The sequence below is a fragment of the Heterodontus francisci genome, chromosome 37 (assembly GCF_036365525.1).
Source record: "Heterodontus francisci isolate sHetFra1 chromosome 37, sHetFra1.hap1, whole genome shotgun sequence".
Taxonomy (NCBI): Eukaryota; Metazoa; Chordata; class Chondrichthyes; order Heterodontiformes; family Heterodontidae; genus Heterodontus; species Heterodontus francisci.
In genome coordinates, this window is record NC_090407.1 from 18793282 (window position 1) to 18814720 (window position 21439).

General features: G+C 47.2%; 1 protein-coding gene across 2 annotated transcripts in view; it reads right to left on the reverse strand.

Annotated features, from left to right (window-relative positions):
• rnf207b (ring finger protein 207b) overlaps positions 1–21439 on the reverse strand; it is a 47185-nt gene that overhangs the window by 19881 nt on the left and 5865 nt on the right. For both annotated transcript variants that reach the window (XM_068017201.1, XM_068017202.1), the window contains exons 3-8: positions 17243–17375; positions 15914–16058; positions 9507–9588; positions 8716–8791; positions 7229–7354; positions 4299–4345 (exon numbers count right to left, since the gene is read on the reverse strand). In XM_068017201.1, the coding sequence (XP_067873302.1) occupies positions 4299–4345; positions 7229–7354; positions 8716–8791; positions 9507–9588; positions 15914–16058; positions 17243–17375 (609 nt within the window). The remainder of the gene's footprint in view (positions 1–4298; positions 4346–7228; positions 7355–8715; positions 8792–9506; positions 9589–15913; positions 16059–17242; positions 17376–21439) is intronic.

Sequence of the window (21439 nt, forward strand, 5' to 3'; positions counted from 1 at the left end):
GGCCCACCCCCCACAGCCATCTCTCCTGATGGTGCTGACACACTCACTGGGGTTCAGGTCCCCTCCTCTCCTGATGGTGCTGACTCTCACTGGGGTTCAGGTCCCCTCCTCCCCTGAAGGTGCTGACTCTCACTGGGGTTCAGGTCCCCTCCTCCCCTGAAGGTGCTAACTCTCACTGGGGTTCAGGTCCCCTCCTCTCCTGAAGGTGCTGACTCTCACTGGGGTTCAGGTCCCCTCCTCTCCTGAAGGTGCTGACTCTCACTGGGGTTCAGGTCCCCTCCTCCCCTGAAGGTGCTGACTCTCACTGGGGTTCAGGTCCCCTCCGCCCCTGAAGGTGCTGACTCTCACTGGGGTTCAGGTCCCCTCCTCCCCTGAAGGTGCTGACTCTCACTGGGGTTCAGGTCCCCTCCTCTCCTGAAGGTGCTGACTCTCATTCCGATTCAGGCCCCCTCCTCCCCTGAAGGTGCCTACTCTCACTGGGATTCAGTTCAGTGGGTATAACAGTTGCCCTCAGTAATCTAACCCAACCGATCATTCTTTGTGTGAGTCCACACTTTGAGTGCCAGCAACGTATTTGCTCATAGTGATATTACTATGAAAACTGGCATCCAGCCCTTTCCAGCAAGGGTCACTGGATGTCAGGAATGAGAACCCTGGGTGATTTACCCCTTTCCTAGCCCAAAGGAACGGAGGTCTAATGTGCCCATTACTGCTGGCCTTTTTTATGCATGTCTCTATAGCCTGCTGCCCCTCTTAATCCAGCAGTATGAAACGCAGACTGTATGTACATGAAGCAAGGATGGCCTGGATCTGTTGTGTGTCTTGGAATTACCTCGTTGAGTGCTGGGAAACAGGTTCCACATACTGATTATCTCACTGTTGTTACGTCCGATAAACACTCAAATTGAAGTGGAAATGTAAATAACTGCTTTCATTTGACACTCTTTGGAGCATTTACCTTTAGATATAATTTTCAAGACACTAGTTCGGCCTCAGCTGGAGAATTGTGTCCAGTTCTGGGTGCCGCCCTTTAGGAAAGACGTGAGGGCATTGGAGAGAGTGCAGAAAAGATTCACAAGAATGGTTCCAGAGATGAAGATTTTCAGTTCTGAAGATAGATTGGAGAAGTTAGGACTGTTTTCCTTGGAGAAGAGAAGGCTGAGAGGTGATTTGATAGAGGTGGCACAGTGGCGCAGTGGTTAGCACCGCAGCCTCACAGCTCCAGGGATCCGGGTTCAATTCTGGGTAGTGCCTGTGCGGAGTTTGCAAGTTCTCCCTGTGTCTGTGTGGGTTTTCGCCGGGTGCTCCGGTTTCCTCCCACATCCAAAGACTTGCAGGTGATAGGTAAATTGGCTGTTGTAAATTGTCCCTAGTGTAGGGAGGTGATAGGGAATATGGGATTACTGTAGGGTTAGTATAAATGGGTGGTTGTTGGTCGGCACAGACTCGGTGGGCCGAAGGGCCTGTTTCAGTGCTGTATCTCTAAATAAAAAATAAATAAAAAGGTATTCAAAATCAAGAGGGGTCTGGACAGAGCAGATAGAGAGAAGTGTGTTCCCACTCATGAAAGGATCGAGAACGAGAGGGCAAAGATTTAAAGTATTTGGTAAGAGAAGCAAAAGTGATATAAGGAAAAACTTTTTCACACAGTGAGTGGTTAAGGTCTGGAATGTGCTGCCTGAGAACGTGGTGGAGGCAGGTTCAATTGAAGCATTCAAAAGGGAATTAGACAGTTACATGAAAAGGAAGAATGTGCAGGGTTATGGGGAGAAGGCAGGGGAATGGAACTGAGGGGATTGCTCTTTCAGAGAGCCAGTGTGGACATGATGGGCTTCTACACTGTAATGATTCTGTGAAGGGAGTCCAAAACTAGAGGGTGGGAATAAAAGATTGTCACTAATAAAACCAGTAAGGAATTCAGGCGAAACTTCTTTCCCCAAAGAGTGATTCAAAATCTGCTTTTGGGTGGAGTGGTTGAGGTAAATTGCATAGATGTATTTAAGGGAAAGCTAAATAAGTACATGAGGGAGAAGCATAAGGTTATGCTGATAGGGTTAGATGAAGAGGCCTCCTCCTAAGGTTCCCAGAATCACAGATGCCAATCTTTCAGCTAATTCGATTCACTCCATGTGATATCAAGAAATGGCTGAAGGCACTGGATACTGCAAAGGCTATGGGCCCTGACAATATCCCAGCAATAGTACTGAAGACTTGTGCTCCAGAACTAGCCACCCCTTAGCCAAGCTGTTCCAGTACAGCTACAACACTGGCATCAACCCGACAATGTGGAAAATTGCCCAGGTATGTCCTATCCACAAAAGCAGAACAAATCCAATCTGGCCAATTACCGCACCATCAGCCTCCTCTCGATCATCAGCAAAGTGATGGAAGGGGTCGTCGACAGTGCTATCAAGCAGCACTTACTCAGCAATAACCTGCTCAGTGATGCTCAGTTTGGGTTCCACCAGGGCCACTCAGCTCCTGACCTCATTACAGCCTTGGTCCAAACATGGACAAAAGAGCTGAACTCAAGACGGAGGGTGAGAGTGACTGCCCTTGACATCAAGGCTGCATCAAGGAGCCCTAACAAAATTGAATTCAATGGAAATCAAGGAAATTCAATGGAAAACTCTCCATTGGTTGGAGTCATACCAGCACAGAGGAAGATGGTTGTGGTTGCTGGAGGCCAATAATCTTAGTCCCAGGACATCCATGCAGAAATTCCTCAGTGTAGTGGCCTAGGCTCAAGCATTTTCAGCTGCTTCATCAATAAGCTTCCCTCCATCATAAGGTGAGTGAGGATGTTCGCTGATGATTGCACAATGTTCAGTACCATTTACAGTCTGGAGCGGTCCGTGTCCATATGCAGCGAGACCTGAACAACATTCAGGCTTGTGCTGATAAATGGCAAGTAACATTTGCGCTACAAAAGTGCCAGGCAATGACCATTTCTAACAAGTTTCTAAGCATCTTCCCTTGACATTCAATGGCATTACCATTGCTGAATCCCTCACTGTCAAACATCCTGGGGGTTACCATTGACCAGAAACTGAACTGGACCAGCCATATAAATACTGCAGCTACAAGAGTAGGTCAGAGACTGGGAATTCTGAGGCAAGTAAATCCCCTCCTGACTCCCCAAAGCGTGTCCATCATCTACAAGGCACAAATCAGAGGTGTGATGGAATACTCTCCACTTGCCTGGAAGAGTGCAGCTCCAACAACATTCAAGAAACTCAACACAATCCAGGGCAAAGCAGTCTGCTTGATCGGCAACCCATCCACCAACTTAAACATTCACTCCCTCCACCGCCAACGTACAGTGGCAGCAGTGTGTACCATCTACAAGATGCACTGCAGCAATTCACCAAGGTTCCTTCAACAGCACCTTCCAAACACGCGACCTCTACCACCTAGAAGAACAAGGGTAGCAGACACATGGGAACACCACCATCTGCAAGTTCCCCTCCAAGCCACACACTTTCCTGACTTGGAACAACATCGCCATTCCTTCATTGTCGCTGGGTCAAAATCTTGGAACACCCTACCTAACAGCACTGTGAGAGTACCCGCACCAGATGAACTGCAGCGGTTCAAGAAAGCGGCTCACCACAACTTTCTCAAGGGCAATTACGGCCTTACCAGCGATACCCACATCACATGAATGAATAAAGAAAAAAGGAGATTCCTATGGAGCATAAACACCATCTGTTGGGCCAAATGGCCTATTTCTGTGCTGTAGACTCAGTGCAATATAAGAGGGGTAGTTCCTATAGTATGCTGATTGCCATCAGGGGGCACTCCAGTATTCCATTACAAATATTCAGCAACAATATACGTCAACACTGACAGCAGCATCTCAGCTTGGCACTGAGTAGATTACCCAGAAGCAGGAACTCTATCTGATTTATTTTTCTCCTCCTATAACCCAGGCCTTAGAGAGTTGTGTAGATTTACTAGAGTAGCCTGGGATTGTTCTCCTCTGAGCAGGGAAGGTTAAGGTGAAATTTAATACAGGTGTTCAAAATTATGAAGGGTTTTGACAGAGTAAATAAGGATAAGTTATTTCCACTGGCAGAAGGGTCGGTAACCAGATGACACAGATGCAAAATAATTGGAAAAAGAACCAGCTGCAGGGATATGATTCACTCTGAAACGAGGTCTGTACGAATCAGCTATTCACTGCCCTCACCCAGTGAGCCATTACAGAGTACCCCAGCAATATTGTGTTATTCCTTTCCTGCCGTTCCACACTGCTGCCTCCTGAAAGTACAGTCAGCTGACAAGGCCACACTTACTTCTGAGCCGTTTTCAGCAGTATTTTCTTCCTCTCGGCTAATTTTTCCTAGAAATATGAAAGAACACTGTTAGGTCTTCAACATGTAAGCACCTTACCTCACTCACCATATAGGATCTCTTGCACACACACTCACAAATGCACACTCACAGTCATTCACTCATGCACTCTTACACCAATCCAAGTACGTACTCAGAGTTGCCAGTTTCACAAAGGCCTCTGTCAGAATTGCACCACCCAGTGAGCCAAGGATCCAATGAACGATTGCACTCTTTTTCTGGAGTGTGGTTTACAGTGGAAAATTAACTGCCTGGATCAAACCTGAGCTGGTGGTTTGCTGAATGGCTGTTTACACCAGGCAGCCAATTAGTCCTTTGCTTCTTGCCATCTTATCCTGAACGAACATTACATTTGATGAAACAGAAGCAGCATTTTGCAGGAGAATATTTTTGTGCCAAAGGTTATTATCCCGCTTTTGCTTTCATCTCATGCCCCAGTCCCCAGACGAGTGAGTGACCTCCTTCCAGCATCCTGCCAGGTGACTGTGTGTCTGGCTGTTAGTGGGAGAGTCTTTACTCCGGTCAGATCTGGGCACCGCACCTCAGACGGGATATATTGAGCTTGAAGGGGGTGCAGTGCAGATTCAACAGAATGTTACGCATGGAAGTTATGAAGACATGTTGCATTACTTTGGCTTGTATGACCTTTTCATCAACCTGAAATGTTAACTCTGTTTTGCTCTCCACAAATGCTGCCAGACCTGCTGAGTTATTTCCAGCACTTTCTGTTTTTATTTCAGATTCCCAGCACCCATAGTATTTTACTTCTGTATTAGTCAGGCTGTGGAAGTTAGTAACTCGAAGTCTGGTCATTTTTCACAGATGCTCTTGTTTTAAATAAACAGTCAAGTTTAGAATGGGCCAAAGATCCCAGGGATATCACTTCCTGCCACAGCTGTGTGATGTTACCATTAATCACTCCAGTTACTTATGTAATCTCTCTTGAGCAAATTAAATTTAACCTTCTCCACCTTCTGGTGTTAATAAAGCTGGCATGTAACTCCACTTGCACCCAGTACAGTTGTGTGGACATGACACAGCAATGGTACTGTGAAATCCGACATCCAGCCCTTGCCATTTCCATCAGGGGCCACAGGATGATTTATCCCTTCCTTAGGCCAGCGGCACTGACGCCAAATGTATTACCTCTTACTGCTGAGCTTCTATTTCTTTATGTGTGTCTGTATAACCAGTTGTTCCTCTAATCCAGCAGCATGAGAGGCAGACTGTATGTCTGTGAAGCAATGATGGTTTGGATCTGTAGTGTATCTCTGTATTTAGGCACTGCCTCACCGAGTGCTGGGAAACAAATCCACCTCCCAATTTATCCCACTGTGACTGCAATGACAGCTGAGCGATGAGGAGTACCTGCTGCTTCCCCTTAGGAAGATAGGAATTGCTGGATCAAAATAGACCACCTAATTTGCCTTTAACCATCCTGGTTGTCACATGATAGAATGATTATAGAGTTATTGACGAAGCATAGCAATCAATCTCTATCACTTAGTCTACAACAGATCCAGATATAGTGTGAGGAAAACTCCCAGTGGTGGAAAGCTTTGGGAATCATCGGCCGAAAGTCACTTGTTCCTCAAGTCATGTCTCAAGTTACTCATACATTGTATCCCAAAATATTATTTTTTGAAAGAAATCTATCTAATTTTCTTTTGAATTAACTGATGGAGGAGCTGGGGATGGTATGTTGGGAGAGAGGGTCATTGCTAGGCCTCCCTGCTCCTTCCCCTCCCAGGTGCAGGTTACTAATGGATGCTACCAGCAGGTTGGGAGCAGGTTACCCAGTCATGTGTACACTGGTGTTCCTCTCAGGCAGGGAATGGTATCTCGGCTCAAGGTGAGGGACCTGTCCGGGACCCGTGGAGAGGGGTAGGACAAATATGCTGACTTCAAGCTACCCAGGGTTTAAAGAAACCAGTTGTGAAAACAACAATTTGCAATTATATAGCACCTTAATGAAGTAAAATGTCCCAAGGTGAAAAGTGATACTGAGCCACATAAGGAGATATTAGGACAGGTGACCTAAAGCTTGGTTAAAAAGGAAGGTTTTAAGTAGTGACTTAAAAGAGGAGAGAGAGGCTGCTGAAGGCCTGGGCGCCAATGGTGAACCAATAAAAATTGGGGATGTGCAAGAGGCCAGAGAACTTGGAGGGTTGTACGGCTGGAGGAGATTACAGAGATAGGGAAGGAGGAGGCCGTGGAATGATTTGAACACAAGGATGAGAGTTTTAAAATTGAGGCATTGCTAGACTGGGAACCAATGTGTAGGGACCACAAGGGTGAATGGTGAATGAGATTTGGTGTGAGTTAGGATACTTGCAGCAGAGTTTTGGATGAGCACAGGTTTACAGAGAATGGAAGTTGGATACTGGCCAGGAGAGCATTGGAATGGTCACGTCTCGGGATAACAATCATGGGTAACGGTTTTAGCAGCAGGTGACAAAAGATCCATCCAAATGTAAAAGTATCCCAGGGCGGCACAGTGGCGCAGTGGTTAGCACCGCAGCCTCATAGCTCCAGCTACCTGGGTTCAGTTCTGGGTACTGCCTGTGCGGAGTTTGCAAGTTCTCCCTGTGACTGCGTGGGTTTTCACCGAGTGCTCTGGTTTCCTCCCACAGCCAAAGACCTGCAGGTTGATAAGTAAATTGCCCCGAGTGGTGGTAGGAAAATTGTGGGGATGTGGTAGGGAATATGGGATTAATGTAGGATTAGTATAAATGGGTGGTTGTTGGTTGGCACAGACTTGGTGGGCTGAAGGGCCTGTTTCAGTGCTGTATCACTCTATGACCCTGCCCTCCCTGTCATTGGTTCCTCACACTCACCCCTCTTATTTATTTAATTTGATGTTGTGTATTACCTGCATAATGTTGAACAGTGAGCTGATGGCCGACTCCTCTTCATTGACATTGACTCTCACCTCATTGATCATGGCCTTCAGGAGGATGATGGCCTCTCGTGTGAACGTCTGAAGCTCCTTCACTGCCTAGTGAACAGAATTCACCAAGAGGACCTGAGGATTCATTACCTGGTTGGATCTCTAAAAGAGAGCATCTCCCTTGCCCCCAAACTAAAGCATCTCTTTCTATACATTACTGTCCATTTTTTTCATTTCATTAGATTTGGTGTCAGTCTTGGTTCAGTGGGTAGCATACTTGCCTCTGAGTCAGAAGGTTGTGGGTTTAGGTTCTGCTCCAGAGACTTCAGCCTAAAAATCTAGGCTGACACTCCTAGTGCAGTAGTGGGGGAGTTCTGGCTAATATTTATCCTTCAACCAACATAACAGATGATCTGGTCATTATCACACTGCAGTTTGTGGGATCTTGCAGTCCTCAAATTGTCTGCCGCGTTTTCTATATTACAACAGTAACTACACTTCAAACATACTTCATTAGCTGTAAAATACTGGGGAGTGGCCAGGGCCTAAGGTACAACATTAACCCAGCAAGAAAAGAAAAGGAGGGGAAGGAATAAAAGGAGAAGCAGGTTATAATTTGTACAGAGGTTGATGTGTAAAAGAGAAGCAATTACTATCTGCCTATATTCTTATAAAGGGATGGCCATGAGAAATTATTTTTCACTGTCGGAACACATTCTTAAAGCGAGGATCCAACTTAATTAGCAGTAAAATGGTGTTGAAATTTACAGCAGTGTGAGGTTTCATGCCTGATATTTTTCACTCTTTAAATTAACATTTAAGGATCCCCTCATAATCTGCAAACTGCTGCCCTCCTCCGGGGATAGGGCCAGTAAGAAACCATTAAATAAATGCCTTAACGTGTGTTACCAAGGAAAGGAAGCATTAGGCAGAAGGAGATGGAAATACGGCCCTGAGTCCTGTCACTGCCTCAGTCCCACGAAGGGGACCTGCCACAGGCCGAGCATCCACAGCATTGTATCATGAAGCCGCTAAGTTTAATTCTTGCTGTAGTTGATGCTGTTATTTACTAACTTCCTTTTGAGGTTTATACCTAGGGTTGCCAACTCTGGTTGGATGTATTCCTTCATAACATGACCTCCTGCTGCCAATGACCCAGCCCCACTCTCACACCATTGGTCATCCAACATGTCTATCATCGCAGTGCCATGCCTTCCTAGACCAATAGGAAAGTGAATGGACTCTTTATTACCCGATTGGTCGATTCTTGACTGTCAGTCAAACAACTTTCCCCTCCCACCATCTCCAATTTTAAAAATAATTTATAATTTTTCTTCCACTGTTGCTTGCAGCAGCAATGTTCAGGAGATTAGCCGTTAATTCCAGGAGACTCCAGGCAATCCTAGAGGGTTGGCAACTTTAGTGACACCTCTCTCACTCCCACAGAATGAAGTCTGCAGTCCACATACCATCACAGCCTGGTCCAGTTTCTCGCAGCCTTGCATATACGCAGTCTCAATATCGATACAGTGGGCTCGACTTTCACTGAGCATGAGACAAATAGTTACTGTCAGATTGGAACACTCAAGGGAGGCAGCAAGAACACCCTTAGTGTAAATTTACTTCAAAAAAATATCCACACCTCCTCCATTGTCACAAACCTGAAACGTTAACTCTATTTCTCTCTCTGCAGATGCTGCCTAGCCTGTTGAGTGTTTCCCAGCAGTTTCTGTTTTTATTTCAGATTTCCAGCATCCACAGCATTTTGTTTTTGTCCCCCATTACCTCAGTGGGAAAACACTCCGCTAAGTGCAGGACTGAGCAATCAGTACACAACGGAAAGTCGCCGGGTATGATTCCAGGCATACACTGAGTTTGCTAATCTCAGCCAATGTGAGGTAGCTGTGGACTCTAGTTGGTCAGATCAGAGAAAATCAACCTGGGTTCTTGCTCCAGATTGCTATCCCTGCTGAAGAAAGCTGGCTGATATTCCCCTCCCTAGACCAGGAGTCTTGAGGAAAACTGCAGCCTCTTCTAGCATCACCTTGTCTCAGATCAGAGTATGAACTGAACCTGGGCCTTCCTGGTCAGTGAGGCTGAGCAACTCACTGGCAGGGAGATATTGCTCGTCCTGCTTCAGCAACCAGTAGAAGGATCAAGTTGGTTATTTGTGTTGTGTTGAATGGCCTGTTTCTGTGCTGCAAATTCTGTGTGATTCTGTGTAATATGTTGGGCCCTGGCCCACGAGTGCCTGACTCACACTTGCATGTCCCGAAAGCAGTTGATGCAGAGCATGGACTTCTTCTCTGTGGAGAACATGATGTAGGGCTCCTCATGAAGAGCTGCGGAGACAAAGATTGAGACCTAAGAACATAAGAAATAGGAGCAGGACTAGGCCGTACAACTCCTCAAACCTGCTCCGCTGCTCAATATGATAGTGGCTAATCTTCTACCTCAACTCCACTTCCCTGCCCTATCCCCATATTCTTTAGTTCCCTTACTGTCCAAAATAATATTGATTTTGTCCATCAAAATGTACTTACTGGTGCCATTTGTTGGCCGTTAGCAGCATGGAAGGACCATAGCAGAAGTGGTTGAGCTTCTACTTCAATGAGATGGGGGAACAGGAGGCCTCTATCAGAACCAGAGGAAGAGGACAGTGGATGGGGCTGATTAACAACCACTGAGTAAAGCTTGCAGAATCTTACATCATAGAAGGAGGCCATTCAGCCCATTGTCCCTGTGCCAACTCTTTAAAAGAACTATCCAATTAGGCTCACTCCCCCTGCCCTTTCCCCTTAGCTTTGCATATTTTTTCCGCTTCAAGTATTTATGCAATTCCCTTTTGAAAGGTACCACTGAGATCTGATTCCACTATCCTGTCAGACTGTGCATTCCAGATCATTACAACTTACTGAGCAAACAAAAATTCATCTTCTCTCTGGTTCTTTTTTGACAATTATTCATGGAATCTCTTCGCACTTTTGCCGTAGGTGGTCAAAGCTGACTCATAGATGGCGTCTCTGATGTGGGCCCACTTGGTCTCAGCATCCCCTGTGGGAGTGTTTTGAAGGGCTGTTACAAGTAAATTTAGAAATTTTTGTAACAGCTGTGGGTGAGAAATTCTGCTCGTGTTGATGCGCGGGTGGCCCTTCTGCTTGGAATGATGCAACTTCTTTGGTCTGAGTCTAACCTTGCTGCACACCAGGGAGTGGTCGGTGTCGCAGTCCGCACTGTGGAAGCTGCGTGTGATTTGAACACTGTTTAAGGCGGCTCGCCTTGTGACAATGAGGTCTAGCTGGTGCCAACGACGTGATCTTGGGTGCCTCCATGAAACCAGGGTTTAGTGTGAAAGAACGAGTTGGTGATGCAGAGGTTATGATAGGTACACAACTCAAGCAGTCTCTGCCCGTTCTCATTCATCCTTCCAACGCCATAGCGCCCAAGGCAGGAGGGCCATGAGTCATGGTCGGCCCCAACCCTGGCATTAAAGTCCCCCAGCAGGAATAGGTGTTCGGTGTTGGGGATGCTGCTAATGATGTTATGGAGTTGCTCGTAGAACTGGTCTTTAGCTTCGGGTGGGGAGCAGAGTGTTGGAGCATAGATGCTGAGTAGGTGTACTGGACCAGAGGTGGTGAGCAGTCGGATGGACAGTATGCGTTCCGAGCCATTTGAGGGAGGCTCTATCATGCTGAGCAAGGAGTTTCTGATGGCGAAGCCCACTCCATGCTGTCTTGGTTCTTCAGGATTCCTGCCATGCCAGAAGGTGTAGTCTTGCTCTGCTAGAGATCCACTCGCGGGGAGGCGAGTCTCCTGAAGTGCTGCAATGTCTACATTGAGTCTACTGAGCTCGTTGTTAATGATGGCGGTCTTCCGAGAATCGTTGATTTGTGTAAGGTCTTCCGACAGGCCAGGACACATAGTTCTGACGTTCCAGCTTGCAAAGCGAAGGGCTGGTACCTTCTTTCCTTTTTTCGTGTTGTTTGGTGCGGTGTTTCAGTCCACCTTTCGGGCAATGACCCTGAGCTCCAAGCACCCATTGAAGCAGGTAGACTGTGGCGGGACAGAACCTTATTGACCGGGGGCTGCCCGGTTTGAGGCGGGCGGTAGCTGTCCAGTGAGGTGCAATGACCTCTCCCACCGACAAGGCAACCCGTGGCGCCCAGTTTCTATGCCAATTTATCTGGACTTATAACTCGTAACTGCTGCCTTCCATGTTGTGTCAGTCGCTGTGAGGCAACTATGGAGTGACCTCTCCATGGCGCATGCCTGGGCAAGTTTATGGAGGTTGAGAGTTGCCCAGTCGTCAACACCCACCTCTCGGCCTTTCTGGTGGGGTCCAAAGGAGTGCAGGGCACGACGTTTGGCACCAGTATGGCTGCAGGAACTGCCGGAAACATATCAAAGGTGACACATGACTGCCTACGGGGTTCCGCTCCGGATTATCTGTTGGGGTTTACTCCCTTAGCCTTGGTCTCTCCCGAGACGCTCACAAGGCAGTGGGGTTGTTGGGGCCCCTACACAGGTGTAGGATGGTCCCGGTGGGAGGAGGGGATGTGAGGGGGAGGGGTAGAGGGAGGGGGTGCGAGGGGGAGCTGGGAAGGGGGCTGTAAGGGGGTGGGGGGGTGAGCTGAGGGTGGAGCAGGGAAGGGGACGGGGGGGGGGGAAAGGGGGGTGGAGGGGGGGGAAAGCGGGTGCAGGTAATAAGCCATTTCCTCAGTGCCCCCCGTCGATGTCCGGAAAGCTCATCCACATCCTTCGGGAGGTGAAGCATCTTTTGGCAGACTTAGAGGTGATTACATTCGCTATGGGTTTTTTTTTGCAGTGGTTTAAATAAAGGCAAAAGTGCGAAGAGAAATGCAGACTGGTTTCAATCTCATAATGAAGAGCTGGAACCTGTCATAGCCGCTAAGCGCATTGCACTGTTGAACTACAAGAAAGCCCCCAGTGATTTAACATCCGCAGCACTTAAAGCAGCCAGAAGCACTGCACAAAGAACAGCCAGGCGCTGCACAAACGACTACTGGCAACACCTATGCAGTCATATTCAGCTGGCCTCAGACACCGGAAACATCAGAGGAATGTATGGTGGCATGAAGAGAGCTCTTGGGCCAACCATCAAGAAGATCGCCCCCCTCAAATCTAAATCAGGGGACATAATCACTGACCAACGCAAACAAATGGACCGCTGGGTTGAGCACTACCTAGAACTGTACTCCAGGGAGAATGCTGTTACTGAGACTGCCCTCAATGCAGCCCAGCCTCTACCAGTCACGGATGAGCTGGACATACAGCCAACCAAATCGGAACTCAGTGATGCCATTGATTCTCTAGCCAGCGGAAAAGCCCCTGGGAAGGACAGCATTACCCCTGAAATAATCAAGAGTGCCAAGCCTGCTATACTCTCAGCACTACATGAACTGCTTTGCCTGTGCTGGGACGAGGGAACAGTACCCCAGGACATGCGCGATGCCAATATCATCACCCTCTATAAAAACAAAGGTGACCGCGGTGACTGCAACAACTACTGTGGAATCTCCCTGCTCAGCATAGTGGGGAAAGTCTTTGCTCGAGTCGCGCTGAACAGGCTCCAGAAGCTGGCCGAGCGCGTCTACCCTGAGGCACAGTGTGGCTTTTGTGCAGAGAGATCAACCGTTGACATGCTGTTCTCCCTTCGTCAGATACAGGAGAAATGCCGTGAACAACAGATGCCCCTCTACATTGCTTTCATTAATCTCACCAAAGCCTTTGACCTCGTCAGCAGATGTGGTCTCTTCAGACTACTAGAAAAGATCGGATGTCCACCAAAGCTACTAAGTATCATCACCTCATTCCATGACAATATGAAAGACACAATTCAACATGGTGGCTCGGCATCAGAGCCCTTTCCTATCCTGAGTGGCGTGAAACAGGGCTGTGTTCTCGCACCCACACTTTTTGGGATTTTCTTCTCCCTGCTGCTTTCACATGCGTTCAAGTCCTCTGAAGAAGGAATTTTCCTCCACACAAGATCAGGGGGCAGGTTGTTCAACCTTGCCCGTCTAAGAGCGAAGTCCAAAGTACGGAAAGTCCTCATCAGGGAACTCCTCTTTGCTGACGATGCTGCTTTAACATCTCACACTGAAGAGTGCCTGCAGAGTCTCATTGACAGGTTTGCGGCTGCCTGCAATGAATTTGGCCTAACCATCAGCCTCAAGAAAATGAACATCATGGGGCAGGACGTCAGAAATGCTCCATCCATCAATATTGGCGACCACGCTCTGGAAGTGGTTCAAGAGTTCACCTACCTAGGCTCAACTATCACCAGTAACCTGTCTCTAGATGCAGAAATCAACAAGCGCATGGGTAAGGCTTCCACTGCTATGTCCAGACTGGCCAAGAGAGTGTGGGAAAATGGCGCACTGACACGGAACACAAAAGTCCGAGTGTATCAGGCCTGTGTCCTCAGTACCTTGCTCTATGGCAGCGAGGCCTGGACAACGTATGCCAGCCAGGAGCGACGTCTCAATTCATTCCATCTTTGCTGCCTCCGGAGAATACTTGGCATCAGGTGGCAGGACCGTATCTCCAACACAGAAGTCCTCGAGGCGGCCAACATCCACAGCTTGTACACACTACTGAGTCAGCGGTGATTGAGATGGCTTGGCCATGTGAGCCGCATGGAAGATGGCAGGATCCCCAAAGACACATTGTACAGCGAGCTCGCCACTGGTATCAGACCCACCGGCTGTCCACGTCTCCGCTTTAAAGACGTCTGCAAACACGACATGAAATCCTGTGACATTGATCACAAGTCGTGGGAGTCAGTTGCCAGCGTTCGCCAGAGCTGGCGGGCAGCCATAAAGACAGGGCTAAAATGTGGCGAGTCGAAGAGACTTAGTAGTTGGCAGGAAAAAAGACAGAGGCGCAATGGGAGAGCCAACTGTGCAACAGCCCCAACAAACAAATTTCTCTGCAGCACCTGTGGAAGAGGCCTGTCACTCTAGAATTGGCCTTTGTAGCCACTCCAGGCGCTGCTTCACAAACCACTGACCACCTCCAGGCGCGTATCCATTGTCTCTCGAGATAAGGAGGCACAAAAGAAAGAAAAGAAAAGAAAGAATTCATGGAATACTTGCCTTTATTAGCTGAGGCATAGAATATAAGAGCAAGGAGGTTATGATGGAGCTGTATAAAACGCTAGTTAGGTCACAGCTGGAGTACTGCGTACAGTTCTGGTCACCACACTATAGGAAGGATGTGATTGCAATGGAGAGGGTGCAGAGGAGATTCACCAGGATGTTGCCTCGGCTGGAGCATTTCAGCTATGAAGAGAGACTGAAAAGTTTAGGGTTGTTTTCCTTGGAGCAGAGAAGGCGGAGATGGGACATGACTGAGGTGTACAAGATTATGAGGGGCATTGATAGGATAGATAGGAAGAAATTTTTTCTCTTAGTGGAGGGGTCAAGAACCAGGGGGCATAGATTTAGGGTAAGGGGCAGGAGGTTTAGGGGGGTTTTGAGGAAAAATGTTTTCACCCAGAGGATGGTTGGAATCTGGAACGCACTGCCTGAAGAGGTGGTGGAGGCAGGAACCCTCACAACATTTAAAAAGTATTTAGATGAGTACTTGAAATGCCATAGCATACAAGGCTATGGGCCAAGTGCAGGAATATGGGATTAGAATAGTTGGGTGCTTGATGGCCGGCACAGACACGATGGGTCGAAGGGCTTGTTTCTGTGCTGTATAACTCTATGACTCCATTTTAAATCTGTGCCCTCGGGTTGCCGACCCTCCTGCCAATAGAAACAGTTTTGTCTTAATTACGACATCAAAACCCCTCATGATTTTGACCCCTTTGTTCTTGCAAACTACCACTCCATCTTTAACCTCCCTTTCCTCTCCAAACTTCATGACTGTGCTGTTGTCTCCCAAATTCATGCCCATCTTTCTCAGAACTCCGTTTGAATCTCTCCAGTTTTCTGCCTCTGCTACAGTACCGAAATGGTTCGAATCAAGGTAACAAATGGTATCCAATGTGACTGTGAAAACCATCCATCTTGACCTATCTGCAGTCTTTGACACGGTTGAGCACACCATCCTCATCCAGTGCCTCTCCACCTTCATCCAGCTAGGTGAGACTGCATTCGCTTGGTTCCATTCTTATCTATCTAGTTGTAGCCAGAGAGGTGGTGGTGAGGTAGAGCTATATGTCATCAGCGTACATATGAAAACTGACGTCGTGTTTGCGGATGATGTCCCCAAAGGGCAGCATGTAGATGAGAAATAGGAGGAGGCCAAGGACAGATCCTTGGAGGACAACAGAGGTAACTGTGCGGGAATGGGAAGAGAAGCCATTGATGGCGAATCTCTGGCCATGATTAGATACATAAGAATGGAACCAGGCCAGTACAGTCCCACCCAACTGAATGTTGACATTAGTGAACCAGGCAGATTTATACAATAATCCAACATTAGTTTGTTATTTTCAATTATTTTTTCAAACTGAATTTAAACTAGTTGTGAATTCACATTCTCTGGATTATTAGCCCATGACATGTGGATTACTAGTCCAGTAACACAACCACTACACCACCGTACCCACCCCCGCCCCCTTTTGATTTCATCGTCAGGGAAAGATTATCAATGAGTTTGCAGCTTTCTGAGACTGGGACTGCAGATCCTTACGGCATTTCTTATGAAGCTCCTTGGTACGTTTGGCGAGAGTTACAATCTCGTGCCGGGCGAACATTTTTGCTGTGTGTGTGTCATCACGGCAGGAGCTACAGAGTGGCTGGTTGCACGTGTTGCAGTAAAACATGGCGTCTGCGTCCTGCAAGGGGACAAAGCAATAAAATAAGACACTTAAAGAAGCTGAATACTCAAAATATATATATTGTAAAATATATTATCTTGGCCAGTGCCCCCCTGGCCCCACCACCTCCAGTGCAGGTGCTGACTCCTAGTTGGTGGTTGGGTGGGGCACTTTTCTGTAAGCTGAGTTGAGGTATTGGATGCCTGCAGACTGTTCAACCAGCAAGGGTACAGGGGCGGGCATCTCATCCCCAAGCCCAATTCTGCCCTCAGTCCAACCTGTGCACGGGGTCACTGGGCACTGGGTAATGGTCGGGAGCTAAAACCTGGACAAACATTTTTGCTTCACTTAAACAACTTGGATTTATATAGCACCTTTAGTAAAATGTTCCGAGGTACTTCAAAGGAGCATTATCAAACAGAATTTTACACCGAGCCACATATGGAGCTATTAGGGAAGGTGACCAATAGCTTGGTCAAAGACATAGGTTTCAGGGAGTGTCTTTAAAGAGGAGAGACAGAGAGAGAGATAAAGAGGCGGACAGCCTTAGAGGGAATTCCAGAGCTCAGAGCCTAGATGGCTGAAGGCACAGCTGCCAAGCGTGGGCAAAGCAAGTGATGGATGAACAAGAGGCCAGAATTGGAGGAGCGCAGAGATCTCGAAGGGTTATAGGACTGGAAGAAGTTCAAAGATAGGGAGGGCTGAGGTGGAGCATTTTAAAATCAAGGTGTTGCTGGACCGGCAGTTAATGTAAGTCAGCAAGCACAGGGGTGATTATTCTCCTGATCCAGTGAAACATATCTCAGTTGTAATTTTCTACCTCTAGCCCAGACTGAGTGTGGCTAACTCAGCACAGACCGTGTACTGAGCCTGCATGTGTCTAACTGAGCCCAGTCTACATTGAGTTAGCTGAAATGAGCAGGGCAGCAGTTAGGGCACTATCACTGGCCTTAGCTCTGCTAGATTGGTTTCTACTGAATCCAGATGAAAAGACGTTTGGATATGATGCACTCCACAACCGAACAGTGAAGGCTCACTGACTAAGCTCATAAGTGGCTACTTTGGCAATGTGGTTGGCGCCCGTGGAACTGAACCCCAGAAATAAAAGGTGCCTTCACGAGAGGAGGAGAGAAAATGCCTGAATTCCACTCTGCCCTCACTCTTTGAGCCCTCTCAGTGGTTTCACGGCCCCTCCCCTTTACCTGTTTCCTGCACTCAAGGTCACAATTTGCACACTGCACAATCTCCTCGCTGTCAGCTGAGCTGTCGACCAGGAACTTCAGCAGTCGATCTACCTTCGGGAGCCCACTGGTACCCTTCACAATCGACAGACGTCTGGAATAGAAACAGAACCATTGCCCAGTGCAGAAAACCAAAGATATTCCTGTGCGAAATGTGGGAACCAACTACAAGGGAAGGGATTGAGGTTGGGTAAAGGCAAAAGGGAACATTGAGGTGTGAAAGATCACTGAACTGGGTTTGAACTTCACACAGGGCAACTCCAGTCATCCCCGGACTCATGCTCACTATAACACAGCCTGCATTTATACAGAACTGTCTTCACAAAAGAGGGGAATGATGCAGATATTGTAGTTAAGGAAGAAGAGTGTAAAACATTGGATGTGATAAACATAGGGAGAGAGGATGTATTAATGGGGTTAGCATCCTTGAAAGTTGATAAATCACCAGGTCCAAATGAAATGTACCCAAGGCTGTTAAAAGAAGTAAGAGAGGAAATAGCAGAGGGTCTGACCATCTTTTTCCAGTCCTCATTAGATACAGGTGTGGTGTTGGAGGATTGGAGAACTGCTAACGTTGGACCTCTGTTTAAAAAGGGAGTGAAGGATAGACCGAATAATTATCAGCCAGTCAGTCTAACCTCAGTAGTGGCAAATTATTGGAATCTATTCTGAGAGGCAGGATAAACGGTCACATAGAAAGGCACAGGTTAATCAAGGATATTCAGCATGGATTTATTAAGGGAAGATCTTGTTTGACCTACTTGATCGAATTTTTGAAGAGGTAACAAGGAAGATAGATGAGGATAGTGGAGTTGATGTGTCTCCATGGATTTAAGCAAGACTTTTGACAAGATTCCACATGGCAGACTGGTTAAAAAAAAACCCCAACGGATCCAGGGAAATGCAGCAAAGTGGATTCAAAATTGGCTCAGTGGCAGGAAACAAAGGGTAATTGTTGACGGGTGTTTTAGCGACTGGAGAGCTTTTTTCCAGTGGTGTTCTGCAGGGCTCAGTACTGGGTCCCCTGCTTTTTGTGGTATATATTAACGATTTGGATGTAAATGTAGGGGGCATGATCAAGAAGTTTGCGGATGACACAAAGATTGGCCAAGTGGTAGATAGCGAGGAGGATAGCTGATGGTCTGATCAGATGGGCAGAAAAGTGGCAAATGGAATTCAACTTGGAGAAGTGTGAGGTGATGCATTTGGGGAGGTCAAACAAGGCAAAGGAATACACGATTAATGGGAAAATACTGAGAAGTGTAGAGGAAGTGAGGGACCTTGGAGTGAATGTCCACAGATCCCTGAAGGTAGCAGGACAGGTCAATAAGGTGGTTAAGAAGGCATATGGAATCCTTTCCTTTATGAGCCGAGGTATAGAATACAAGAGCAGGTAGGTTATGCTGGAACTGTACAACTCATTGGTTAGGCCACAACATGAGTACAGTGTGCAGTTCTGGTCACCTCATTACAGAAAGGATGTAATTGCACTAGAGAGGGTACAGAGGAGATTTACGAGGATGTTGCCAGGACTGGAAAAATGCAGCTTCATATCTGAACCACGGCTGACACGTTGAAACCAATTGTAGTGGCCCCTCTACCACTGTGCTAGCCAGGAAAAGAAACTGTTAAAGAAAAGATGTCCAAAAACAGGCTGTATGACCACTGTTCCCCTCTGACATGAGGAAACCTCATCCTATTCACTGCCAAACCACTGTTAAACACCATCTCACACCTCAGCAACTCAACAATCTACAAATAAGGATGTAACACTGAGAGAAATGCGAGCTCTCACCTGTGGTCATCTGTTTCATCCAGCCTCATCTCTGATCCTCCATGTACGGAATCAGCCAGGTTACGTCTCGCGTGGCCTCCTCCCTACCCTGCCCCTCAACCCCACCTTACCCCTCCCACCACTGAAATGTCCCGAATACTGGACAGTGCCGGACTATCGAGTGCTGGTCAGTGGTGACTGGAGGAGCTTGCAGGGACAAACTGTACATCAGGTTGGGGAGGGAGGCAGCGGAGCGACTAAAAACGGCACAGCCAGTCAGTCACCTGTGGGGGATTTCATTTCATGAGCAAAGGCTCCAGCTGCCTGAAGCTACGCCCTGCACCGCACACTGGCCCAGCTTCAGGCCTCTCTGACCTTCATGATGCTTCCAACAGTCTAATTGTAATCTTCATCTGGAAACAATGAATTCAGCACTAGCTTGGAAATTAAAAAACCCCTTCAATCCCTGAGATAAACAGGCCCTGGTCCAATTACAGAAGTGTATTTTTTTTAATCCCTCTGTGTTTAGATTTTGCAATGTCAAATCTAAAATTAAAAACTAACGAGAGGATCAGATCACCTTGTAAATGTCACATGGGGTCTCTATCTAAAAGATACACACCGGGGCTCCTGAACAACAAAAACCTGTTTCTGTTTATTTTTGGAGGGGATTTTGAGGGTGGGTTCTGGGCAATTGGTAGTGTACGGAACTGTCCAGCTGTCCGTAATTGGTCAGTGCTAGATTTAACAATCCTGTTAGATTAGCAAACCCTTTGCTTATTGTCATGGAGACTGCGTGCCTGTGCTATCTCGGCCTGGTGAGCTTGACTTGCCTCACATTCCGATCCCTCTAAAAGTAGCCTGTCTTCTATTGTGCAGCTGTTTGACAATGTGATTGATGCTTTCTCTTGGTTACCGGGGATTGAGTGGGTGACAACTGGCTGAGCTATTGTGTCAGCTGTGGCTCAGTTGGTAGCACTCTCACCTCTGCGTCATAAGGTTCTAGGTTCAAGTCCCACTCCAGAGCATTAGTGTCCAAAAATCAAGGCTGACACTCCAGTGCAGTGCTATGGTGTTGGAGGTGATGTCTTTTGGATTATATGCTAAACCAAGGGGCCCATCTGCCTGCTCGTGTGGATGTAAAATATCCAATGGCACTATTTTGAAGAAAAGCAAGGGAGTTGTCCTGGCCAATATTTATCCTTCAATCAACATTACCAGAACAATTTTTTTGGTCATTATCACATTGCTGCTTGTGAGAGTTGTCTGTGTGAAAATTGGCTACTGCGTTTCCTACAATACAATAGTGACTACACTTCAAAAAGTAGTTCATTGGCTGTAAAGTGCTTTGAGACATCCGGTGACTGTGAAAAATGCTATATAAATGCAAGTCTTTTTTTAACTGTCCATTTGAGATCAGTTGGGTCAGCTGGATGTAAGGGAGAGATGTATCTTTATCTCCAGTCCTCTCCTGAAGGTGCTGTTTATCAGCCAGGCCCTCCTCTATTCCCAGTTTCAATGCTTCACGTGTGGGCCTAGATGCTGACCTGACCTGCCCTGTGGAAAACTGATGGGCTCGGGTGTAACACTAGTTTTACTCCCCGTTCGATTTTACTCTCCACTGGTCAATATTAAACAGGGTGTAAAACTGGTGTTCCACCTGATCCGGTGGGATTCCTGCCTGGTGAGTTAAGTTATAATTACCCTCAGAATGTCGGTTGGTTATTTGCTGCTAGCGGGGGAATTACAGGTGGGTCCAAACCCATCTACGCCACACACCTGCAGCTGGGGGTCACTGAATCAAGATGAGAACACTTGGCCAATTCTTCTTTTTCTCTTCCCTAGTCTTCTGGTGCCTGGATCGACTGTAGCACCACCCCCCTATTCCCTGTTTTATCCACCCCTTTCACACTCACTGCTGCATTGTGGTGCGATTCGGGGATCAGGCCTGTTACCATCCTGGTCTCTATGATACATTGGGTCACAAATGAGCATCTGTGGCTCAGTGGTAGCAGTCTCAGCAGAGCTGGGATTCAAGACCCACTCCAGAAACTTAAGCACATAATTTAGGCTGATGTTCCAGTGTAGTGCTACAGTGTTGGAGGTACCATCTTTCAGGTGTGACGTTAAACTGAAGCCCTGTCTGTCCTCTTAGATTGATGTAAAAGATCTCAAACCATTTTAAAGAAGAGCAGGAGAGTTCTCCCTCGCGACTTGGCCAATATGTATCCCTCACTACAAATAAATTATCTGGTTATTATCACATAGCTGTTTGTGGGACCTTACTGTGTGTAAACTGACAGTGACTACACTTCAAAGTACTTAGTGGTTGCAAAATGCTTTGTGACGCCCGAGGTTGTGAAAGGTGCTATATAAATGCAAGT